The 18,634-nt window shown below is 41.6% G+C and overlaps 1 protein-coding gene across 4 annotated transcripts in view; it reads right to left on the bottom strand.

The window, feature by feature from the left end:
* The window catches only part of cntln (centlein, centrosomal protein), a 90,674-nt gene that overhangs the window by 45,956 nt on the left and 26,084 nt on the right, over positions 1-18,634 (bottom strand). For all 4 annotated transcript variants that reach the window (XM_025907649.1, XM_025907650.1, XM_005456975.4 and 1 more), the window contains exons 11-14: positions 16,440-16,559; positions 13,652-13,773; positions 9,484-9,600; positions 419-519 (exon numbers count right to left, since the gene is read on the bottom strand). In XM_025907649.1, coding sequence (XP_025763434.1) covers positions 419-519; positions 9,484-9,600; positions 13,652-13,773; positions 16,440-16,559 — 460 coding nt within the window. The remainder of the gene's footprint in view (positions 1-418; positions 520-9,483; positions 9,601-13,651; positions 13,774-16,439; positions 16,560-18,634) is intronic.

An 18,634-nucleotide genomic window follows, 5' to 3' on the forward strand; every position in this document is an offset into this window, starting at 1 on the left:
GCAGATTGGATTAAAAGGGATGTAATTTTTAACACCGGGAATAATACATGCAGACAAGATGGACACCACACTTGATGTCCTAATCAATTTACCAGGAGTTGATCAGGTCTTAATTGAGTTGTCCTATGAATTCTCCTGGGAGTAGTCTTATTAAATCCGCGCAGTAATGCACATGGCCCTGACCAGACCAGTGCTTAATTAAAAAAGAAGAAGAAGAAGAAGTAGAAGTAGCATTGCAAACAACATGAGCTTAAAATTAAAAACAGAATAACTGTGGAGAATTCAGTTTAGTTTAATTATTTTCAGACAAATTGAAACATGCATTAAATTAATAAAGACCGAAGAGAAAAACATTATTTTGTAATTTTTAAGGCACTCCCTGACAAAAAGAAGAACTAGTATGAAGGAAAATGCTCACCTTGGTGTTCGTTTGCAAGACAGAGGTGGAGTTCCTTTACTGTGGCCCGGTCCATAGCAGCCTGGACTCGCAGCATGTCAAGCTCTTCTTCCAAGCCAGCTCTGCATTAAACACAACATCAAATTTCCTTCAAACAAAGTTTGCTAAGTCAAATCTATGTTTTTCAAAACACAGGTTCAGAGACAAAATGTTTTATTTCTTTATGATAGATTTTGTTGTACTGAGTCCAGATATGACATATGAAATAGCTGATTAGCTACTGTTTGTGAGATATTTAATATTTTAAAAATATATATATATTTTACATATGTTTATTGTTTAGATGAGTTTAAATCGTGTATAATGCTGCGTTGCTACTACTGTACTGTACAGTTAGTGCTGGCACCTTGAAGGAATAAAGTCACACTTTGATTGAGGTGGTCTATCATCAGTGACAGCAGTTCACAGGAAAAGCAGGAAGCCCCTTTGTTTTGTTTGCATTAATAAATTGCCAGCTGGAATCACCGATACGTTATTCAGAATTGTTTTTCCTATATCGCCCACTCCTATTTTCAACAGCATATTGTGAAAGAAAATGAAAAATATTACTGCTGGGATATTTTAATTTGCTTTAAAAAATTCTAAGTTCACTTTGCAGTATTACAGATCTCCTGCTACTAGGAAGGTCAAATTCAAGGTCAGTGCACATGTCAAAAGGTCACACAGCGATAATATCATAGAATTTGAAATTTGACAATTGCATTTCTTCTTTACTTAGTAGCATAATCATAAAAACTAGAGCCAACCAACAATTTTGAACTTCATTTTCAGTTTCCCAAAATGAGCAAAGTTTCACTACACTCATTTCCAAAGGTTTCTGGCTGTAGAACAGTAAATATGAAAGGAGTAACAAAGAAACGCAAAAAAACAATCAACAGAAGAACTGTGTGATGAGAATCTTTTACTCTGAATTCCACTGTGGAAGCCATTAATGTAGAAACTTTTAATGGACTTTTTAACTCCAATCTTATGTGCTGGCTTCTGTTCCCAAGGAAAAAAAAAAAGATGACACGGCGAAGAAATCAACTAATTAAAATGCTTTTTAATTCATCTGGAAATCAAAGTGACAAGCAACATGAAACGCCAAGGTGGGAAAGTACAGTGTGTAGCTGTGTGTGTTTGTGTGTATCACAGCAGACAAACAGACTGTAAAGTGTGCCCAATTACCTCTCTGCAATTAGCTTGATTCCTGCTAAAGGCTAATTATGTGGAGCCATGCTCTAGACTTTGCACTTTCAAGTTATTATTAGGACCCCAACTGAAGTCTACTGAGGATACACACAAACCCACTGAGACAACCACACCTGAAACACACACCTAATTTCCCTCCCCTCTGCTCCACGGAGTCAAAGAGAAACATTAGAAACAAGCTCCTACTATAGTGGCATTCTTCCCTCAGTTAACCTCATTACAAAGGCAGGTCTTCCTCCTGGCTGATTCTTAAGGCTTGTGGTAAGCTGAGCAAGCATGTTCCATTATGAAGCATTTGAGTAGTAAAAGGGCATTTGTGGTAAGGGTGAATTATGATGTGCATAATGCCAATTAACACAAACTCGGCACCTGTTTCAACCAATCTAATTTTGCTACACCAACCAAGAGATTCTTCCAGACATATGGCAAGAAAATTACATGGGAGAAGTTATCGGCATAGCAAAGGGATGGGAAGTAATTAGCATTTTAGTCCACACAGTCTAGCAGAGAGGCATAGTCTAATGGCTGACCACAGCCTAAATAAGTACACAAATGACTCTCCCAAAGGGAGTGAGGAAGCAGATGGATATGTGTCGCTCTTCTATAGATTTTCCTCCATAAATGAACTCCAGTCGATGAAGCAGAGGCACTGCCTTATGTGTCCAGGCTGTTAATGGGACAAATGAGCTGAAATATGCAGTATGTGAAAGGAGCCTGCTCCATCTCATGTTTCTTTTTTATGCCTGTTTGGATGCTGATGGTATTGATGCTCAACCAAAGCTCATATGTAAAACTTTCAGTTTTGCTGAAGGATAAGCATAGTTTCTTAGATGAAGAAGAGATTGGATTGCAAATGGAGTTCATTGGCCAGGGGACTGCAGTTTCACAGCATAACATCCTGTAGATGGAAGACTACTGCAACTTGTACTCAGTAACAGTTGTGGCAGACTCTGCTCATATCTATAAGAGATAGGAAATTAACAGAGCTAGGGTTGGTACAACAGCAGTAACACAAATTTGGTAAGGTAATTTTCCCGAAGAAAATGTACGGCAACCGCGCAACCCGCCCAAAACATTTAAACACCTTTGGTTCACTGGTGCATTTGCATTTTAGAATTGATCGCTATGCTATTTGTTACATTTGTTTCAGTTTTAAAGTTAAATGTTAAATTATCTTTAGTCCCACAAGTTTTCTGTTTTCTTACTTTGTGTGTAGAACAAATTTTTTTCAGTTTTTACAACCTCTCTCTTTTCTTAGTGAAATAAAAATGTCAAAACTGTGATTTCAAATTAGGATGAACTCCAACTCCTTGAGTGAGTAATCTGATAAATAGAGGCGAAGTATTTTCAGTCTACTGAAGATATGGTCATAAAAAAAAGAGCAGCGTCAAGAATTTAAAATAAATATTGAGGCAACATCATATAGTTGTGGCACAAGGAGCTATGTTTTAGATGTGCATCACACTACACCTGCACCTGAAACAAAATACTTTCGCCATCTTTTCCTTATGTTGCACTACCTCCAGTAACGTGAAATTTATTTGAAATGAAGCCATGATTTCCTGTCATATGCTACATATTGCTAAGGAGAAAATGTTCTCTAAAGCTGCACCTCCTACAGAGTACTTTGAGTCTTTTTTTTTAATCAGGATGATAAATCAAATGAAGCTAGCCGGACAATTTTCAATTCCCTCTCAACTTGCCGCTTCACCTAAGGTAAAAGAAAAAAAAAAAAACACTCAGCAGGCATAAAAGCAAAAGAAGTTTCTTGGCAGAAACTAAACTAAAGGCAACAGACAGGTGTTATGTTTGCTAATGATGTGGTCTACAATGTAAGTCTATGTCTCACGCCGCTCTTTTGGCCCCGTTTTAAAACACATTTTCGCGCTCATGCTGTGCTGGTACTTCAGCCACGAGCTATCCACTCCATGTCATTTGATCTCATCTCTACATGTGCTGCGCTGAAAACAGCTTAGAGCACAAACTGCCAGCGTTCCTCCACAAGGGTGTACAACGCAACGCATCATTCGCAGCCATTGTGATTTCACACGCCAGCCTCCTCTTGGTTTCTTGCTCGGCACAGAGCGGGGAACAGGGTGAGAAAGTGAAAACACCACTGGCATTTTCATCACTGGGGAAAGATTCTTGTTTTTGGGGTGTGTGGGGAGATTTCCCCCATGGTTAAACTCGGACTAGAAGGCTGTTTGTTCATGGAGGGAGTTTCAGCGGATAAGCCACTGCTGTCAGCAGAAACGGTGACTGGTGGAGTTCACGTTCCTCTGTGATCTACTTTTAGCTGTGGGCAATGCAGCGGCAGCAGCAGCAGCGAATCTCGAAGAGGTTGGTACTCCTGCCATAGGCCAATCATGTGAGAGGTAAATGGGGATTTGTGTTACAACCACAACCTAGGATGTCCGCTTTACTCATGGTTTAAGAGGCTTGTTGATGCCGTTAGGTATCCTAAAATGAAATCAAACAATATCATAATGGTGTATTTTTTTTTAACATGGGAATGAGAAGGCCTGTCCATTAAAACCTTTTTAAATTTGACAAAAAAAGACACATACTGTTTTCTACTGTAAGTATGAATAGTGTTTGTGAGTACATACTTTGTGTTCTAATGTTGTCTCGATAAGATCAGATAAGATGACCCACTAAAGCCTGCAACATAATTACCAGCTAAGTGTAAAGATGGCTTTTTTTTTAGCATAGTAACTGACTTGCCAAATAATTAATGAGGGAAAACCTTAGTTGTCTGATTTAGGAAAATGCATATAACATTCTGTTTGTGTGTCTGTTTGTGTGAACAAATGTGTCCCTCCTCCAACTAAGCCCTGGTCCGGGAGGCAAAAGACTCTCATTACTTCTAATACCTTTTAGCAAATCAAGATGAAACGCAAAGAAATAGAGGAATATGAGGGTAAACTTTATTAAACTTAATTAGAGTCAACGTCGCTTATTGGGGAGGTTCACGTCCATAATGGTCACTCTCTACAGAGGAGCACTGCAAATGATCTCAAAGGCTTTTTCCCCAGTAATCGCTAGCTAATTTATGCTTTGATGTCGTCTGAGTATAGCATCTTAAGTCTGAGGGTGCACTGCATGTGTTTATTCTGTTTATGGAGCCTAAATAATTCCTGCCTCTTTTTACCAACAGACCTTTAACAACAATTAACAAGCACGGACATGGAGTGCCGCAGACAGATGCATAATGAGGCAGATAAAATGATCCCAATGCGAATTTTCTAGCATACCCTGCCCACAGTTGCTTTCCAGCTATGTACCAACACCAGTAGGAAATCGTCCTTGGTGCCAGTTAGTTTATTTGTCTTATTATTTTTTGTCTTATTGAGTTATTTTTGTTAAAAAAACATAGAAAAAGGTAAGAGATACTCTAAACGGGTTTAAATGCTGAATGTTTACATTGCCCTTTATACTGATCTTCATCTGGTTGTGATGACATTATTACATAAAGGAGTTTGTATGAAACCTTGTATCGATGAACAGCAAAAACCATGAAAGTGGTCCCTAATGATGAACCGTTAACATAAACCTTATGGAAATATTTAAACTTCCTGATAAAACTCCCTTTTATCAGGAAGAAACCTCAAGAGCCCCAGACGGCCCTCCCTGAGCCCGGCCATCTGCCTGGACCAGTTTGGGATGAGGGGAGGAGGACAACATTAGGTCAACTGTCTCCTCCAAAACTGCTATTTTTAACACACTCAATGTTTCCCATAAAAAAAATTAATTTATCCATCTCTTCATCCATTTATCATGATTGTGGGGAGCCAGAACCCAAGATCTTCTTGTTGTAATGTGACACTACACCACCACGCTGCCCAAACAATTGTTTCAGACAAAAAAAACCCCCACAGCTGTGATCTAGCATCAATTGAGATCCAAGAAGGACTATGTCATATCATACTGACTGCGATAACACAAATATAAATGTTTTTATGTTATATAAAAATATCTTATCATGCTATTATTGCTCGCAACAGCGTGCCTTTATGTTCCCTAGTGTGTGCAACAAGGACATGAGCCCAGGCATGTCTAAGAGCAAGAGTCAGGTGTCAGCCTCTGATGACCATTTAGTGCCTAAAAAGGAAGTTACTTTAACAACCTCTGGCAAAGCACAGCACTCTGCAAAATATGCAAGTAAACTGTCCCCACTAAAGGTGAAAACAACATGTGTTTCACCACTTGAGGCAAAAAAACAGACCATTGAGTAAAATCAGGTTATAAAGGAGGAGGAACAACTAGCTGGTGATGTGTGACCCAAATGGAAACAAATGGCTCAAATGAGCATTGCTGGAGCACTGGCTGTCCATATGACAGGGAAAGCAAACAGTGGATGGAAAAGCAAGGTTTAAAGCAGTGGCTATACTATAATTTTACTTTAAATTTAAAGCTTTTATGTTGATATTTGACTTTTGCTGTATCACTGGATATAATATTGTGGCACTACTATTGAACTATAATGCTGCTGTTGGAATCTTGTTTCAATAGATTTAGAGTTCCAATTAGGAAGTGCATTATCGAAGACTGTGGTGCATTTGAAAAGAAGGATTTATAAATGCTCCTTTCAAGCATCAACAAAACACTCAGTTATTTTTCTTTTCTTTCCAATTTTCTTAAAATATTGTGATATAATTTTGAGCCCATATTACCCATCCCTACAGAAAAGTGGAAAACTAAAGAAATTCACTGTGTGACTGTAGTGACTGTTGAAGCAGTATCTGTAAAAACTAGCAGCTAATATTGGAAGGCTAATGACACAACTGCATAGATGGGTTGTGATGAAATGCAAAATAACCATGATAGAGCAGAGCTCAGCAGGAATATAGCCTAATACTGAGAGGCATTAAACAGAAAGAGCAGCTAAAAAAATCTGTTCGTGTTTTGAGATAAGTGATTAGGGGAGATAAAATAAAGAGGAGATCGAGATGCTCTGCATCCTCCCAGTGCTGGCAACACTGCCAGCTGTAAGGAACCGCACAAGCTGAGCTGTGCCAAATGCAACATGGCATATCACATCACTAAAGAGGAAATGGCCTTTAGAAAATTACAATTAGAAAAATGGACCACCACATTTTAATTTCCCCCAGGGATATGCTTTCCATCCTTTTTTTCCCCCACCATATGCTTATGATCTAAACTTAGTCCCACATAAAACAATTTGCATTTTAAACTTACATCTCAGGAAATACACAACTTTTGTTACTCTTTTAATGCTACACCAAAAGTGGTGTCACCAAATCTGGCACGCCACCTGTGAGAAATTCAAGTGTGGAGACGTGCATTAAATACTTTAAGTCAGCATTTAATATGTTGACTTGGTGATACTTTCTAATATTTTGTAAATCATTGCATCGTGTTTTATCCTGTTTTCCAAGCAATTGTTTTGGAAACAGATTTTTTCCAAGTTGGAGGTCGGAATTGTAAAATTTTAAAGTTGCTTGGAATGCATCTTCATGACCTAACATCAGTGACCAACTTCACTAATGTTTTGTCTGTGCAGAAGCAAAGGTATTAGCAAGTGCTTCATTCATCATTTATACAGCATTACTTCTCCTCAGTATGCCATTTATAAATACAGATATATTATTATGTCTATGTCTATAATTATGATTATTACTACCATTAATATAGTAGCAATAATAGTGATACAGTAGTGATAGCTGTACATGGGGTAACAGTAAAAGATGGATAAATATATTTGAATTTATAAATGACATTCTAAAGAGGAGTAATGCTATATAAATGATTAATTAAGCACTTCTTAATAAGGAACTGAGACCTTACTAATGCATAACAGTGTGACATTATTATAAAGTGCTGCCAATTTACAGACCTGATTAATATTCATACAGACTTGAGCCTAAAATAATACTCATTCAAGAGCATTTCAAAACTCAACAAATTAGTATTAGTAGCGTGTGCTACCCAAAGAGACCTTTATTAATGTTACATGAAAAAGTCATCCTTCCTGCAAGTTCATGCAATAGGTGTTTGCTATGATTTTCAAGTAAAAGTTGTCAAATAATAAGTAATTTGTTGCCTAATTCATCCTTAAATTAAACCGCAGGGAGCCGACAAATCAGCGAACAAAACAGAACAGACCTGTTTCACCTTCCTCCTCACCCTGCTATTCAAGTGCTTAGATTACAGGGGGCTGGTTTTGATAACCCTCTCTTAGTGCTTTAGGGACCCACTGTGCATAAGTTATCAGAGCAATATTCATTGTGGGAAATGGTCATTTGGGCCTCAAGACAGTGCTTTAAATGTGCTGTTTTTGGAGAAGGTGAAAGAAGGCATCTGTGAATGATATCATGACAATGAGGAAACCAAATGAAAGACAAATGGAGTTTATACAGAGACTCTCCTCTAAACCAACCACTAGCTATTTAAAGCTTAATAAGGGCCTTTATTTAGCCCCAAGTTTTTAGCTGTTATGAGATAACAATGATACATTAACGTCTAGTTAACATTTACCTGACAGAACTGTTATAAACACATTTATTATAATACTAGTCAGTGAAAAGCAATTTTTCGCTCTTTGCCCCAAGTCTTTCCTGGCATTTGCTTTAGGGTAACGGGACCATCTTTAAATAGTTGCACTAGGATGGACTCATTCAACCGAAATTTGCATTGTGAGTTGCAGGGAAGTAAAGCTTTTTGGTTAAGCTGGCTTTGTTTATAGTCCCAAACTCTTTTCCCTCCTGCTAATTCTCACAACAGGTACGAAAGGAGGAGCAGAATAAAAATGGGAAAAGGCACAGAGAACCTGCTGAGCTGTACGTGTGTGAAGATGCGTGCCCTGGAATTGAGAGGTCTTGTTTCTAAAGTGCAAGTTAAAAACATCTCAGCCAAGTTTACTTTCCACAAGCGACCGTCGTGAGGTCGCATGTGAGGGCCGGGAAAGGAGGAAATGAGGTGGAGTGCTGGTCAGGGGCACATGAAGGGGATCAACACCAACCCCTAAGGACGAGGCAGTTGCACAGCCAGGAAGGAGGCCAGCAGCTCTCCATCCCTTGTGGTTTTCCTTGCAGGTCAGTTCCGAGGAACCTGCATGTTCACTGCGGTCTGTTCACTCCCACACGCCCCGCCTCTATATCATATTGTGCTCGGGTCTGCTCAGTTCTAGTCGTGGCCAGGCAGGCAGGCAGGCGGACGGACATCCCTTAACAGGCAGCATCAGCGGCACTAGGGCTGCTAGCCTGTAATTAGCTCGGACAGCTCAGGCTTGGAGAGAGCCAGCCGGGCTATATCATAATGAGCTCAGCTGGGATTAGGAGGACAGGGCAGGGGGGTGAGCAGAGGGGAAAGCAATGAAGGGGGTGGTGGTGGTGGGGAAGTACTAGAATTCTGGCCTCAGCCTACTGCAGCATCACAGAAGGCCGGAGGGAGACAACTGGGAAGACAAGTAGGAAGAGGGTAAGGGGAGGTTACCGAGGCACGAGATAGAGAAGGGAAGAGGTGAGCAGAGGTGAAGGCTAGGGAAGACTGGAGAGAGGTAGACCGTGGCTTTAGGCCAAGCTTTGTGTAGCACTGCAGAGGGTCAGTGTTAGTGGTACGGTTACAGGGGCTTCTCTAGATCAAACAAGACAATGGCTACACTACATCCAGAGACAGACTAAAGACAAAAGAAGGAGCAAAGAGAAGAAGTAACAAAGAAGTAACATGAAATGAAAAGCATCTCTCAAGTAACTTCAAGCTGGGAGTGTCAGTACTGTTGCTAAACTCTAGGTGCATATGTGAGCTAACAAGTCCACCGCAACTTAAAGACTGGAAGTTTTCTGGCAGGGAATTTTTTAATGCAGGCAACTTACTTTTCAATAGAGAGTTTTCTGGTGAGGTTTTTCAAGTAGGCCAGCTCATTCCATACAGCATCACTGTCCTCTTGCCGCAGCTGCCACGGCGCTGCACGCTGTATCCTTCCACCTGGCCTACACACACAACAAAAGAAGACAAAAGTGCAGTTGTATAGACAAGCGAAACTGAAAAACACAGGCTCACTTGGCACACATACAGACATAAGGAAAGTAAACCTACTAACAAGGGAAAATTGTTGGTACTATACATCACCTTGCTGCCTCTGGCCAATTCACTCTGGGTAACAAGGCCCCTTAGTGTTGCTGTGTTTTTGTTATTCAGCCATCTTTAGCAGTATTCAAATGAGCAGCCTTGACTTTGACATTTCAGTGGCAAATCATGTACCGACGTATGCATGTTTGTTAAAGCCCAGGGCACTGCCCGTGTGGCAGGGCAGTGGAGCATTCCCTGTGTGCCATGCAAATGTAAATAATGGCAAAAACACACTCGCAAACGAGGTCATTCAAATGTCTACACCTCACTTATGAATACTTAATGACACTTTGTGCTCAGTAGCTGCCGCCTCCATTGAACTTCCCATTTCAAATCACACACACACACACACCATCGCCACTGCCCCCAACTGCATCCCTGCACACATCCAACTCATCAATCAGCCAGAGCCCAACACATTCAATTCCAATTAGCCTTTCATTTGCAAACTAAAACAGGTTTTAGTGAGAAATCCACAGATTGCAAAAGAAGCAGATGAGAAGAGAATACCGTTTTTGTCACGCACACAGACACACCGACTTCTCATTTTCACTCGATCAATGTGGCAGGGGTGTGGAAATGGATTGTGAGGGTCGCTGTTGCGGAGGGGTCCTTTTCCCATGGTCATTATTGGCTATCTAGATGCCGCCCGCTACGCTAATACTAGTTAAACCCTGGTGTCTGGGAGTTAGCAGCTACCGAGGAATGGCAAATGTTTTCATTTAATACTGCTAATGCCCCCGTGAGCAATTTGAAGCCCTTCTTTAGAGTGTAGTTGTGTGGCCGTACATGCGTGCTATGGGAGCAGTGTGTTAGCTTCCCAGCGTGTAAAGCTATTTAATACATAATCTTACTGTACTCTATAGGCACAGAGACTGACATTTCTCTGAAAGCACACAATGAATGAAGCCAAACCTACATTAAAAGTGCCTGGAGTAAGTACAAGATCTTTTACCCACAGCTCTTTCAGTTCTCTCTGTGCAATTTCAGGTTTGCAGTGTATCATCTGCATTACTTAAGAAAGGTGCAAGAAGCTTTATTAAGTCATGGTAAAGCTTTATACATTTTAATTTGTTTACAGTGGGCCTAAAAGCTGTTGAACATGGAGCCATGAGAGAGCCATCTTCTTCAGGCCTCAGTGCATCCTCCCTTATGGTATCCTTGTTTCCATTATTAAGCAGGAGGAAACAGAGAGAACTTTTCCACGCTGCTGCGGCTAATTGCTCTGAATCAGGGGGAATCTGTTTATGGGCGCAACTTTGATCAGAGTACGGATGCTTTAATAACCTTTAATTTTATTTGCTCACCCCCATCATCCCCAGTCTGATTAAAAAACGTTTTCCCTTCTCTAATATAAATAAGAAGTTGGGTTTTTTCCCTCTCTCTCTTCTTCACACCATTTTGGGAAAATATGGTGTAGTAATGGTGAATGGCAGGGTGATTTCACTGGGACTGGCCAACTGCACATTGCCTGCATACCGATCAGCCGATGGACTGTTCTTCTGATTTACGATTGGTTGGTAGTTCTATTTTGGGCGGGACTGGTTAACAGACACATTGCTGACATCTTTCGGCAGCTGATCGCGCACAAACCAATCGTCTAATCAATAATTTGCTGGGCAATGCTGGAGACTGACGTAAGAAAAACTTTTGAACATAACTGGAATTTTGATAAAGATCAGACCACATTCTCTGAGAAAAAACTGAAAAATTCTGGTAATTCCAGTGAGTTTACAAATTTTTCTTGCCTATGTAGCTTTGTCATAGATAGGTATGGGACATTCTTTTATTCTTGCTTCATCAGTAAAGCAGCTAAATAGTCTAGAGCTGATTTCATGTGTGGCATTTGTATTCGGATGCTGTTTTTGGTGGACATAAAACATGTGGCCCAAGCCCTTGAAGTAAATGAAATATGCCATTAGGCTGGAAGTTTATTAGATATACATTGGAGAGATAGCAAAAACATTATTGTTGCTACATCGACACTTTGGTATATCTTTAAAAAAACAAAACAAAAAAACGACGAGTGCAGGATTCCTTTCTATACTAAAGAAAACCCTTCACAGCATTCAGCCACATGAGAAACACTCTAAAGCAGGTGAGCATATTCTTGAAAAATTTAACATTAAGAGAAAACTTCACAAGAGCAAATACAAAGGGTTCACCACAAGGTGCAAAACACTCATCAGCCTCAAGGATAAAATTGCTAGAATAGGAATAGACTTTGCCACAGAATATCTGAAACACGCCAGATCACTACTCAACACAGCACTTTTGAAGCTACCTTTACCAGACGGTCATTTTGAAAAACGAAATATAATAAAAAATTGTGACACTGTCTAAACATTTCTAAACCTGACAGACGCGGCAAATAAGTATATGTATTTGTACAGGCAGGTGAAGAGAGATGTACTTACCCATTTATCGTTTGGTCACGAACACAAAGGGGGTCAAACTGACCCCCCTGCATCTTTCCAAAAAGCCAACAACGCAGCATGGAAGCTGTTGGGACATCCCTAACAAGCTCGAAATGCAATGAGAGTCAACGCCTATCCCCGCTGACTTGTTAGGCCCCTGATTTCCTAGCACTAATGGGAGTATTTAAGTCATTTTCTATTGTCTCTCATTCAGGCGGGCATTACCCCAGTGGGCTTAACAGCTATTTAAGGATGTGGCCTAATGCCAAATGAATGCCAAGACCATAACATTGAGTGACTGGTTGGTGCCAAGGAAGACTGAAAAGGGCAAAGCTGCCTATTGCATCAATTTCATGTCAAATCACTCATGAAACACAGATACACTGACACTGATAGACCAAAATCTAACATTAGGCTTTCTATACCGAACTAAAGCCCTGTTTGTATTATTGAAGGAACATGCATTCTTTCTTTTAACAAAAATCAATGTTACCATTCAGAGTATTTCATTCATAACAGCGAAACGTTGCTGAGGCTCTCTCTACATGGCCGTCTTTGTTCCCACTGTCTCAGACACATGCTGCTGAGCCGCGCTGAGCTAACATGAGCCGAGTCGAGCCTAGGGCTGAACATGCTCTCTCGCTCACTCCACTTTCACACGGGCTCACATTGCACTGCTGTTTTCTTTAATTAACCCAGAGAGAAAACAGCTGACGGGGTCAACACCTCGCTCCCGCACGGCCACCACATATATGCACCTTTAGCTACTCTCTGAATGGTCTCAATGACGCTGGTGGAGAAAAGAAATAGACAGCAAAGTGGGAAAAGACTAGTGGAGACAACACAAAGAACAAGAGCTGTATGTTAATGACATTTTCCAGCACATTTTCCACTTTGTGTAAAAAATCCTGTGGTTTTTGCTGAAGATAGCAGCTCGAAACAGGAAATGGCCCTCATCCCTCCTCCCTCTTTCAGCCTTCCTCCACAGGCCTTCTCAAACACCTTGCACCCCCAGGACCAGACACCTCCAGCCTCTGGCTCTCACATCTTAATGAACGCTGAGGGAGAAGAGACGAAGAGCACATACACTTGGCACAAAACGGGCCAAATTGACTGGGCTTAAAACCTCTGAGCTTTTCAAAGGCGAAAAAAGAGGAATTTCTCCCACTCTCCCAAATCCAGAACTCAGGTCTTGTCAGACAACATGTGGAGCGCAATGGGGCCCTAAGACTATTTGTGAGTGGTTTCAGGGGGTTGTAGTGTTTCACAGGGCTTTTAACATAAGGCAAGGTGAGTTATATGCTTTGAAGTGTCTCTCACTCACTGCTGCGTAGTGAAACTGGAGGTTATCCCAGTTGCTTTGTGTATGCACAGGTTTTATTTTATGAAGATGTGGGTTCTGTATATTTTGATCTTTCACCATTCATTTGCAGTTACAGTTTCCCGTGAGATAAGAGTTTGTTATGAAATGTTAAACAGTAAAGTGTGTACTCACATGTTATTTGATTTCTCCATCTCTTTCAGCTGATCTCTGACTGCCTTGTAGTTGGTCTGAATCAAACGCAGGCGATCACGGCGTTTATCGTGAGCTCTCCTCAGCTCTTCATTTTCCTCCGTCTGTAAAGCACGATGGCAACATTCCGTCGTGAGTTGGGTAACTCAAATCAAAGTTAGCAGAAGAAGGGAATCCGCTTCAATTGCACTGATACAGCAGTATAGGCATGAAATATAAGAAACCAACATATTTAAGCTGCTTTGCAGCTGAAAAATCTCAGCTTAACAGAAAGCAGCCGGTCCAGATTCATTCCACTTTCCTTGTTTCTCCCAGACAAATGCTTCCACTCTTTCTGGTCAACTGAGGCATCGTTAAAATGAGGCGTTTACATGACAAGTCGCTGGTGCCACTGTACACTAAACAGGCCTGCACACTCACACACACTCACGTTAACCAGCAAAGAAACAAACTCACTGGAGTTACCAGCTGATGACAACCGTGTGTTGTGATATGGGGTTGTAGTGGTGGGTTTGTTGCTGTTGACAGCTATTAAAACAGAGCGAGATTGGGCTCCTGCTTTAAAGAAGGAGTTAAGAGAAGACAACATATAGATTTTTCTTGTCAGGGGCATCCCTCCTCCCTCATCACATTGACCTTAACAGGGAGGGCGATGGAGAAAATTCTTTCAACAGGCAGGACAAACAGAGGTGGAAAGAGAGTAAGGAAAGAGAGACAGTGAGCTCATGGAAGTAGAGAAAAGAGAAAGACAGAGAACGGAGAAATTAGAACGGGAGGGAAAAAAGAGAGAGAGAGAGAAAGAGAGAGGGGGGAGGAAAAGGAAAAGTGAAAGGAAGGGTGCAGGACAGGTTTCTGCTTGAGTGGCCAAGGCTAGGGAGAGTTGTCGAGCGCTTTCTGAAGGGAAGGAGCTTGTTTACTGCTGATATGACACGGCTACCCTGCAGAGAGGGAAATGCGAGCCCTCGGCCCTGTTATTATTAACAAGGACAAAGAGAACAGAGAGAGAGAGGGAGAGAGCGCACACAAATATGCGCTGGACACACAATGTGTGTGCACACACGCGCACTGCACATCCACACTGCCGATGTGACAAGTATGGATTTTCCCTAGTGCGGATTATTCACTGAGGACATCTGCAAGACATCCTCAGCCCTTTCGAGCAGCCCCCGACCTCTCAAAAACAGGGCTTTAATGAAAGGGGCCAGACCAGAGCAGTGTTAACTGGTGGAACTAGAGGCTGAGGGGGGACACAGAGGAGTTGTGGCTGACTGATGGAGGGGCGGCGGGGGGTGGGATGGTGCAAGTGGCAGGGCATTAGCCACATCATGGCTTCCCAGGCTCCTTATAGAGGTTCCCCCTGGGCAGACCAGATCTGGTCATCAGGCCACAGACCCTTGCCCACCGATCAATACGCCCTCACTCAGTCAGCGAACACATGTGTGGACGTTCTCAAGCTGAAAAATAATTACACAGCAACAGCTACTTTTTACTTCAAAGTGTGAAGTAGAAAAAAAGGAGGGCGTTATTAAGAGAATTGTTTGTTTGCTGTTCGCAGCTAAGGTCAACATGTCAATGGTATGGCTGCCGTACCCAATTTGAAAAGCATTCTGTTGGAAAGGACTGGAAAGCTGCACAGCAGCGAACTGAACCAAGCAAAGTACTGTACAGTAAGAGGCTGAAGGTAAGGTCTCAAGTGCAACTGATAGAGGGCATTTTGCTTATTTCCAGAAACAAGCAAAGGACAAAAACCACTAAATCATGCCTTGAACAAATGCCCTCATTAATGTAGTCACGTTTTTCTGTGCATACCTTTGCTAAATGCCCCTCAAACAGCAGACAAGTAAATGGCACCATTAACTAAGACAGTCATGCGTGTTGTCTGAATCTATGTTGAGCATTACTGTCGAGGTGTCTGCCAGTGATGTAATTCAGACACTTCAGATCTGACAAGGAAATGGTGCCTAATGTGTTCCTGGGATTGTGTTCAAAAGGAGATGACCTTTGGATAATCACTCACTCGTTGGTCAGCTGCGAAGATAGAGAGATTTTTTTTTTAAAGGCAGTGAGCTTTAGGGGAAAGTGCAACACAAGGGTGAAAATTAACTTCTTTTTTTTTCGCTTGCAGTCAGTCGGAGACACTGAAAACAACACGAGCACGAAGAATAGTCTGAGAAGAACATCACAGAGCATGTGAAGGTTAAAAGACCAATAAAGCTGATTCGTTTAAGGATTAAAAAAAAGAAAAATGGCTGCATCCGCTTTCACCAGAGCGGCTTCTCTCCTGCTGCTTCACTGCCTACGCACACTCTGCTTGTGTGTGCGCCCATGTACGTATGTATGTGTGAAAGACACCGTAAGAGAAGGTCACGGAGGAGGCAGTGGCAGCAGTACTGCAATTGAACCACTGTTAGTTTTTTGCAGACCTCTATATAAACCAGTAGCTGATAGCAGCAATCATATATAAGTTAGAGGCCACAGCAACAAGCAGCTCCTTCAAACTGATACTAACAGATGACACCAAAATATACCAACAACAAATGTGCTTTTTTAAGCAAACAAGTCCTTTGGGTAGTTCAATGTCACTTTGAGAAACACTGTCATGCAGGGATACACAGACAAAAGATGCAAAAAAAGACAAAGAAAATAAAGTTCGACCATAAAGAATGAGAGCGAGAACTGTTCACTAAACTTGGGGATAAATAAACTGTTCTAAGAGGGGTGGAAAAGATTAAGACATTACATTTATTTGTATACATTAGCAAGTAATTACCTTCAATTGCAGCAGCTCCTCGAGGTCTTGAATCCTATCTTCTGCCTCTTTTCTCCTCTCACTTCCGAACCCGACGCTGCCAGCTGGAGACAGGGACCTGGACCGCTGCACTGGTGCACCCTGGGAAGGGTAAGCAAAGAAGCACTGGGGTGGGAGCTTGAACACACTTCACTTACACAGACAGGCACAAACACATGCAGCAATTAACATCTGTAGAAACACTGAGTGAATGCCAATAATGGAATTATCTATGTTCACTCCACTCCCCTCTCACCTTGAGTAAAACATGAGCATTGTCTTCCTTGGTACACACATATGCACACAAAAACAAACACGCTGCCAGAGGAATAAAGCAAGCTCGAGCAGCAGTCCACAGAAGCTGAAGGGAGGAGGTTCACTCTTGTGTGTGTGTGTGTTTGGAAGCAGGAGTTGCAAGCTGAGAGCAGCAAAGGTTTCTCCCTGCGACTGGCTAATGAGTATGTTCATTTCCATTTACATTGTTTCTTTGACAATAATGATGTCCCATTAGGGGAGACTAAAGGGGCTATAGATTCCAGAATGTGCTGGGCTTCATTACAAGAGGTGGTCAGGGAGGCCGCTCTAATTGCTCTGCTAGGGGCCTCCAGGTTACACTTGATAGGACAACTGGAAGAGCCGCCGATTAGGAGGGGGGTGCAGTTTGCTTGCCAGCCTCTTCTGTAGAAATAAATAAAGAAATGGAGAAGTGCTGGGGCCGCGCTGTAGAAAAGCAGTGGGAACAATATGCTAGTGGAATATGAATATGAAAGGATAGGAGGCCCCCCTGTAGCGCCGGGCAGGGCTGACCAGATGGCAGGCTAAAATATGCAATGCGACTAAACGCACAACAGTCCTTGGGTAGAGGAAGATGAGCAGTACAGGAGGAGGAGGTGGTGCTGAAGTGGTGAGGTTAATGAGAGGATAGCGGATCAGTAAAAGCCTAACCCCCCACCATCCAAAAAATATGTATTTTGATTGCTGTTGACAAGCTCTCTTGCCTCTTAAAGTCATTAAGATTTCAGCCTTTTCTGATATTGCAACACCTGTTGTTACGGCTAAAACAAGAAAATATCTCATGCCCTAGTGTCCTAAGCAAAATCATACACTAATCAAGCACTGAGGGAACCAAACACATCTTGGTGCTTGACTGGTGGGGATTCATGCTTCAGTGGGAAACTGCAAACTCCCGCTGAAACCCACAACCTCCTGGTGTAACCTCCTTAGAAATGTAACTACAAGTCATCTTGACGCAGCACGCAACTACTGTGATTGGCCTGTTCAGTACCATTGATTCCTCCTGTGCATTTCTGACTACTTTATCGCTGTAGTTTTTGAATATATCAGCAAGAGATCAACAATCGTCTCAGTGTGAGGAATAATAAACGTAGCATCAATATAAGGACTCAAAAATGTCAGCAAATTCCTGGAGGGACATGGTACATTCTGACAGCTGTTTGTAAAAAGTCACAACATTTTATTTGTTTCAAATATAAATGCTGGCAATGATGTCTGCCCCTTACGTAGGTTACGTCAAAGATTCCCTGCAGAAGCCTAAATCACACCTTACTCTGTCAGCACAACAAATAGCGCAACTTGTACATCTGCTCACAAAGCAGCTTGGCAAACTTGAAAATATCACTGCCTGAAAACGCTCCACTCTCAAAAGTGAGCGAAAAAAATATTTTTGCATGATAATTCATAACACATGATTGAACGTTGTTACATGGCAACATGAAACACATGAAAACAATGGATTTTGCTTTCTTTGCATTGCTCCTCATGAATCCCTTGTGTGTGGGTCTGCAACTCAAATCCTTCACATGAGGGCTAATTGACATGGTTAAAAGAATGGGATTAGACATTAAGACATTTTTTTATTGTAACTTAAAAAACACATTTGTCACTTAATTAGTTATAATACATTTCCTCTAGTTTTAATATCACAGGATGTGTATTTAAAACAGAACATCTGCTTGTGACATTAATATATACACTATGTACGTGTGCTGGGAAATGTGCTCTGAGGCTACAGTTGACTCCAGTGACCTGGCGGCCAGGTTTTGCTAACATGCCTGCATGGGTGCCAACCATGTGTTCTAACTCAGCCTTAATGACTCTATGCAACTAATTAGCAGATTGATCTGCATATTCCTGATGAGTGGCAGGCCAACTGGCTT

This window comes from Oreochromis niloticus, linkage group LG6 (genome assembly GCF_001858045.2).
Source record: "Oreochromis niloticus isolate F11D_XX linkage group LG6, O_niloticus_UMD_NMBU, whole genome shotgun sequence".
Taxonomy (NCBI): domain Eukaryota; kingdom Metazoa; phylum Chordata; class Actinopteri; order Cichliformes; family Cichlidae; genus Oreochromis; species Oreochromis niloticus.